The sequence below is a fragment of the Mytilus edulis genome, chromosome 4 (genome assembly GCF_963676685.1).
Source record: "Mytilus edulis chromosome 4, xbMytEdul2.2, whole genome shotgun sequence".
NCBI lineage: Eukaryota > Metazoa > Mollusca > Bivalvia > Mytilida > Mytilidae > Mytilus > Mytilus edulis.
The window spans coordinates 75,256,565-75,264,526 of NC_092347.1; the positions used below are offsets into that span (position 1 = coordinate 75,256,565).

At 32.4% G+C, this 7,962-nt stretch overlaps 1 protein-coding gene across 1 annotated transcript; it reads left to right on the top strand.

Annotated features, from left to right (window-relative positions):
- The first annotated feature begins 2,714 nt into the window (after positions 1-2,714).
- Positions 2,715-7,538, top strand: LOC139520534 (histone H2A-like). The gene is made up of 2 exons (XM_071313252.1): positions 2,715-2,870; positions 7,058-7,538. Exon 2 carries the CDS (start codon positions 7,061-7,063, stop codon positions 7,463-7,465), a length of 405 nt encoding a protein of 134 aa, XP_071169353.1. The 5' UTR covers positions 2,715-2,870; positions 7,058-7,060; the 3' UTR covers positions 7,466-7,538.
- The last annotated feature ends 424 nt before the right edge of the window (positions 7,539-7,962 follow it).

Below are 7,962 nucleotides of genomic sequence, written 5' to 3' on the forward strand. Positions count from 1 at the left end.
GTTGGTTTATTGTCATATTCATTGATACAGTCATTTAGGATCATTTAGATGTCTATAAAACCACATTGTCTCCCGGTTGGTTTAATGCTACCTTAAAATATCATAAGTCTTCCCATATATTACTGGCAGGCTTAAAGGGTGACTGAGTCACCGCTTATAATAACTTGATTGGCCGGACCATGTTAAATCAAATCAGAAATCAAATCAACATTCTGTTTTTCTTATTTAGAGAATATAAATCAATAAATAAAAATAATAAATCATACAATATACAGACATACATCACATGCAACCTAATATATATACTGATTAGATTAATAACAAACATTGAAAACTATTTTTTTTTTTCAGAATTAATACACAGAGGTTAACAGGTCCATAACCAGTACAAAGAGGGACAACTCAATTTCTTAACTCTAACTTAATTTTTTTCCCCTGTCTTTTTTATATTTGAAATACTCATATTACTCATATTTGAAAGTATATTTAAAGTAATTATATGTGCGGACTTTTGCCAGCTGTTTTCAATTTCTCGATCTTAAAGTCATTACAACAGTTTATCTTTTCTTTATGACCTGACTGGCCTTAAAAAGACTACAAATGCATATATCATGCGTACATGCATATACATAATATAAGTATGCAATGTAATACAGCAGTGTTATATGTGTACTAAGCCTTAAAGGTCTCTCGGGGGAGAGGAATGACAATGATCCATCATAATTCAGTTATATAAGCATATGTATAATATAAATAAAATAGCTATAGTACAGGAATCAATGTATAATAATGGTGAAATCAGTAAAAACAATAATAGTATAAGATTACTTGAACTGTTCATTTCTTCGAATTCATTTTTTACGGCAAAAGAGATTTGGCGATTGATTGCTGGGCTTGAGAGAGAAACAGAAGAAGGTCAAACGAATCACCTTACATATCGACAGCAGAGAACATAAGTTATCCATTAATTGAAATTGGTTTTGAACTAGCTTTAGTAATTTTGAGTATTTTCCCTTTTAATTATTTTGTGTGTGTGATTAACGACATTAATGCCAATCTGATGAGTAAAGCCTTTTTCCAACAAAATTTCATAGTTTGTTCATATTGTGCTGTGTCACCACTGTACCAGTTTTAGAGAGGGTTAAGCCTTCACAAACCTGTTATTCCTTTTGTCCCTGTCCCAAGTCAGGAGCCTGTCATTTGCTGTTGTTAATTTCTGTCTTTCTTATTTGTTTGCCGTGTGCCAATTGTTTTATGATAATATAGGGCGTTGTGTTTTTCGTTTGAAGTATTTCAAATTTTGTTATCTCGAGGCTCACGGTAGTTTACCATACAGCATTGGTTTTACTCATTGTAAAGACTGTACAGTTCCCTATATAAAAAAGAAGATGTGGTATGATTGCTCATGGGACATATCCCTACAAGAGACCAATTGGCACAGAAAATAACAACTATAGGTCACAGTACGTCTTTTACCTATAGTTGTTTACACTCTCGTCTCTGGTCCCTAGTGGGTAGCTGTCTCATTGGAATTATACCACATTTCTTTATTTTTTATGTTAACATATATGAATCATTAATTCGGCAAAAAGTTGATACTATTATACCATTTAGTGAGCTGACAAATAACTGCTTGCATAAAGTAGATAAGGTGTAATGGTTCATATATATAGTTAACAGAAATTTCCAAAAATATTGTACACATAGAAAAATAGCTCTGATACTTAAACAATAGGTACATCAATTGGCCATCTCTATCAACATTTTAACTAAGTTATCTAATTACTGAAAATGGAAACTTTTGAAAGATCAAAATTATTTCAGATGTGTCAATTTTTTTTTAACTAAGATATCAAAATCCCCCCCCCCCTTCTTTTGACATTAATACTGAAATGTGCCAATGATTGAAACAACAACCCCACCAAAGAGTAGAGAATAATACATGTAAATTTAATTCCATAATATTAGTTGATAATGAAGATTTTATATTGACAGACTTTTATTTTCTTTATTTTCTAAATAAATAAAAGAAAGTAGGGGTACTGGATGTATCAGATGCTCATCCCTGTCACAAAAGGTCCGAAGTGCTCTTCCCAGTTAAAATATGGTCGATTTTAAACCGGAAAATGAATGCATATTAAACATTGAACAATCAATCAGTTATTAGTAACCTTAAATTGTCATCATAAATAAAGCTGTATGTTTGCATTGACAGTCTGTTCCGGATTTTTTTAGGTGCAATTTTACAAATTTGGCACCAAACGCCTATAATTGCTCATACTGAATTCTTACGAAAGCAAATAATACCTCAAGTAGTAATGTCTATTTTTTAGAACTATAGCACAGAATAAAATATCTTTATTCACCAAATAAAGGCACAAGGAGAGAGCAAACATAGAGTTTCATCTGGCTTACAACAGTGACGTCCAACTCTGAATAACTTACTACTTTATGTATACAGTAATAAAAGTGTTTCGAAACTTGATAATTTCGCATATTTCACGAATACAATAATACTATTGCAAAACTTGTTTTCGGGTACTTAATTAAAAAAATATTCTGAATTCAGATTTTTCCGTTACCTTATAAATAGTGTTTTAAACTTTTGAAAAATATAATTGATTGGAAGCGTGCCGTCGAAAAACTAAATAAAAATGTTTGCGCTTTGCACGTAAAAAAGATTTGGGACTCATAAAAAATACCCCCTGAAGTTAAATGGTTGCTCCCATAGATTTACAGTTAATTTGAAACCGTGCCTGTCAAACATTGAACCGTTTTGATTGGCTTACTTAGGTGCACTTGATTTCGCGCCTTTTCTAAGTCCGTGCGATTCTAAACATCTTCGTCGCAGTAAGATCAGACTTGTTTGAGTAAGTAAAACAAATACAGAAATTGTAAAATTATTGTCAAACTTAAATAACTTCCATGGTTCTACAAAATTCTTTTTGTGTTAATATATCCACGTTTGCCAAAAAAATATAATGTAAAAGATACAACTTGATGAAAAGATTCAATGACAAAAGGGGTATATACAAATTGGAAATGGTGCAAATGAAATATTTTGAATTTAGGTAATTCTTTGATAAGTGCAAATAACCAGTTGTTAAAATTGTAATCTTTTAACTATTTGCTATATAATTGATCATAATTTTCTTTGTTTATGCAACATTGAAAAATGACCCGTGTCGCTGTATTAAATATTGTTCGCCGGACAAAAAATTCCCAGAAAAAGTTGTCCACGTATAATTGTATTTTAAGAAACTTTCGTCTTTCAAGGACAATATATATTGTATAATGTTTTTTTCTCAACGGAATGTTAAGTAGTTCTTTTGACGATATTTAAGGTTCATCATAACAAACGGACAAATATGGCTGTATTTACATGTCAAAAACTACTCCGAGTACAGACTTGCATATGAAGTTGGAAATGTTTTAATGCCTAGCGTCCACTAGATATATTAAAAGTTTAATGCATTTTGTGTTTCAGAAAGATAAAATCTCTTTTTGATTTTGTTGGGCTTTTTTTTCTTCATGCATAAGGTGTGAAAATTAACTAAGTTGTGGCAAGGATTTGAATAGTTAGATCTTACTATACAAATCCTTGGTCTTGGTACAACTTTGAGATGAGCCCCTCAGGTAAAAACCGGTTTGTATTGTTTTGATTGTCCTTAATTGACTTGGACAAGAGGTATCTTCATAACTATAGGTGACTAAAGAGTTTATCCGAGTCAGTGAGTGGACAGTATCAAAGTAATTCAGGTGTTTGTTTATTTTTACACCTTCTGCAGAAAGGAAAAAAATGCCCATCAAAAACCAAGAAAGATTTTCTTGGATCTTGTCAAGTGATAGTTGTAATAAAGCTTTATATTTAGGACTATCAACATACTATCAATGGTTAGTAAAAGGCTAGAAATTTTAGTTTGTGCACTCTTGTTAAAAAAAGATATGGCAGTGGCTATTTGACCGGCACCGGCTAAATAGCAAATTTGCTATTTGACCAGCACTGGCAAAATAGCAAATTGATATTTTGCCGGCACTGAATAAAACTGTTCATTGATGTGATTAGTAGAGATTACAAAAGCTTAATAATAATTTTAAATCATTTTATCAAGCATTAAAAATACAGTGCAAATAAAAAATAAAATATTGAAGATGTTCATTATATCAAATAATTTATAACTTTATAATAATGCATCTTAACATGATGATGTTCTAAACACATATTTGTTATCCTCAGCTTATTCCCATCTGACACTTGCCGTTCGTAGTTGTATGAAGAAAGGACAGCTTTGCCTAAATGTGGCCTGCTTAAAAAAAAAAAAAAAAACAATTTTAGAAAAACAGTTAGTTTTGATACATTGTTATAATCATGTTGCCTGATCTTTAAAGCTGTATGTGTCATTCTTGTTTTCATTGTCTGTTATTTTTTCTTAGGGAGCTACCATTTGAATTTTATGGGGGGGGGGGCTAGGATGAAAAATGTTGTCCTGCATTTTTTATTTAGCTATAATCTCTGTCCTGCCTTTTTATTTTTCACTCTGTTCAGTCCTGCCTTTTTTTTTTAGTTTATCCTGACTTTTTTTTACCTAAATGATTCTAAATTGTCGTCCTGACTTTTTTTTTTGCAAGTGTCTCATCCTGCCTTTTTTTTTTACTCAAAACTCCTGTCCTGCCTATTCTTTTCAAATTTCATCCCAGCCCCCCCATAAAAATTAAATGGTAGCTCCCTTATATGGTTTACTTTGCCTCCCTGCTTTTATTCTAATAATATCCATATTATCATCGTCCTGAACATGCATGAAATATTTGCCACTGGACATTAAGTTATCAACAATCGATCAACTCATAGTATCATCTATACTCTCACGGTTTCAAATCTTTTATCCTATATATATTTTACTTATATGGTTGCCAACTGATTACCTTAAAATCATACATTTACCAGAGCGGGATGCACTCTTGTGATCTTTTCCTCCATGTACATAGCATAATTTCAATTACCTTATACTAATTCTCAATTGATGCTTCTGTTTGGTGCTCGACATTTCATGGTTTTGATGGTATGTGCATCCCTTTTCCACAGCTGAACGAAATGTTCCTTTTCATAATTTTCTATAACCAATAAAAACTCTTTATAGGAATTGAATTGTGCATTAAGCTCAATTTTTTTAGGTGTTGTATCATCCATTATCACACTATACATGCTGACCAACTATTTAGGTTGGAAAGTACTCACCCATATTCAGTTTATTTGGTTTGTAATATTTTTCAAATTACATAAAATTTGCCCGAAGTCATATACAGGTACATGACAGGTTTTTTTTCTAAAGGATATATATGACAGGTTTTTTTTTCTAAAGGATATATATGACAGGTTTTTTTTTCTAAAGGAGAGTTGTATTTTGATTTTTAGAATATATTTAATTTGATAGTTCAAGGTTTAAGTATATGAGTAACAAAAGTTTTTAAATATAAAATTGATATTTAACTTTTATTCTTAAATTTTAATTCCAGTGAGATATTATTTAATCAGAGCTGGCTAAATAGCAAATTTGCTATTTTGCCGGTACCGGTCAAATAGCCACTGCCAAAAGATTTTGTTGTGAGCACAAGTTCCATTATGGACATAATCAAATCTAGATGCTCAGCACAAGGTTTGGGGGATTGATTCTTGTGTCTGACTCATTGAAAACAAGCTCTAGCACGACATGGACAAACAAAGTGAGAAATCATGTTTAAAATGTTATAACGAAAATCTCGGTTATTAAACCTACAGATCTGTAAAAATCTTGTATTGAATTCCAAAAAAACCCAAACCCTATTTGTTTTTATACGACCCCAAAAACATTTTGGGTTCGTATAATGGTATGTCGTCGTCTGTGTCGTTGTCGGAAGACGCTTTGGTTTCCGGATAATAACTTTAGTTCAAGTGAATAGATCTTAATGAAATTTTTTCAGAAGGTTCAATTCCACAAAAGGAAGGTTGGGATTTATTTTGGGGATGATGGTCCGAACCATTTAGGAATAAATTAGTGGCCCAAAAGGGCCAAAACAAGCGTTTTTCTAGTTTCAGGATAATAACTTGTTTACCAGTATTTCAATTGCTCTGAAAGTATACTTCAATGTTTAAAATCACAAGTAGAAGGTTTGGATTCATTTAAGGGGTTATGGGGCCAAAGTTTAGGAATTAAGGGCCAAAAAGGGGCCAAAACAAGCATTTTTCTAGTTTCCAGACAATACCGTGTGTGTAATTGCATGGATCTCTCTGAAATTGTACCACAATGTACCATATAACAAAGAGGAGGCTGGGATTAAGTTTTGGGTTAATTGCCCAAAATATGTAGGAAAAAAGGGCCAAAAAGAAGCATGTTTCTAGTTTCCAAACAATCATGACAATAACTTGTGTTTAAGTGTATGGATCTCTCTGAAATACAAGGTTCAAAATTACAAAGGAAGCATGGGATTGAGTTTAAGGGTTATTGCTCCAAGGGGGGGGTTTCAATAAATGGGGGGATCTCAGTTTACCAATTTTTTTGGGATTTTTTTTTTTCCAACATTTTTCAAATTTTAAGTTTCAATAAGAAATATTCAATTGCACAGTATTGTGCAATAGATGTGTTTGATCTTGAACCACATTAATTTTGTGGCAAAAACCTATATTATTTCAAAAATTTGATCACAATCAAAATTCAGACGGTATCAAGCTTGAATATTGTGACCAAATTTGCCCCAACTGTTCAGGGTTCGACCACTGGGGTCGTATAAAGCTGCGCCCTGCGGAGCACCTGGTTTAAAGTTCGTTTTATGCAATGAAATAATTAATACTGTTGCTGTAAACGACTTTTCATTAGTTTTTGAACAAATTGCATATCTTTTCACTTAATTTAAAAAAAAAATGAATAAGAATTGTAACCTTTTGAACCACTAGGGATGTTACGGATCAACAGACAAGTATCTTGCAACGGTTGCAACCATATATTTGGGTCTAAATTTACAAATATCTTTGATAAAAATGATGGAAAATCATAAAAACCCTACATCAGTCTTTTTATTGTAGAAAATGAGTGGTAGAGGAAAAGGTGGAAAAATCAAAGCAAAAGGAAGAAGTAGATCATCAAAAGCAGGTCTACAATTTCCGGTTGGTAGAATCCATCGTCTTTTAAGAAAAGGGAATTATGCTGAAAGAGTCGGGGCTGGTGCACCTGTTTATCTAGCTGCTGTGTTGGAATATCTTGCAGCAGAAGTGCTTGAATTGGCGGGAAACGCAGCCAGAGACAACAAGAAGAGCAGAATTATTCCAAGACACATACAACTAGCCATCAGAAATGACGAAGAACTTAATAGACTATTAGGATCTGTGACCATTGCACAAGGAGGAGTTCTACCCAACATCCAAGCAATGCTTCTACCAAAAAAGACGTCAAAGAAAGCTGCTGGAGGATCGTCACAATCCCAAGAATTTTAAATCTAAAATACTGTTTCTGTTCATAATTAAAAGTGTATTTGTCAGTCTGCAATAAACTATTGTAAATTCTAAAGCTCTTTAATATTGATAATTACCTAATTTTTGTCGCAGTGGCGGTGTCAACTTATTTCTTAAATGCTATATATTTTAAATGGATGCTTCATACTTTGTATATATATATTTACAGATCTAACATTGTTGGGTTGATGTTTAGACGAGTTGTATATATATATTTATACATATGCCTTATGTTAGTGTTACAAAGTTTGCGTTTGTCACATGTCCATTGTCCTTGACCTCATTTTCATGGTTCAGTGACTACTTGAAAAATGATTGATTTTTAATGTTAATTTTTCTTTTATGAGTAATAGGATAACTATATTTGGTATGTGCCTACCTTTCAAAGTCCTCATGCCCATCAGACAGTTTTAACTTGACCTCTACCTCATTTCATGGATCAGTGAACAAGGTTAAGTTTTGGTGGTCAAGTCCATCTT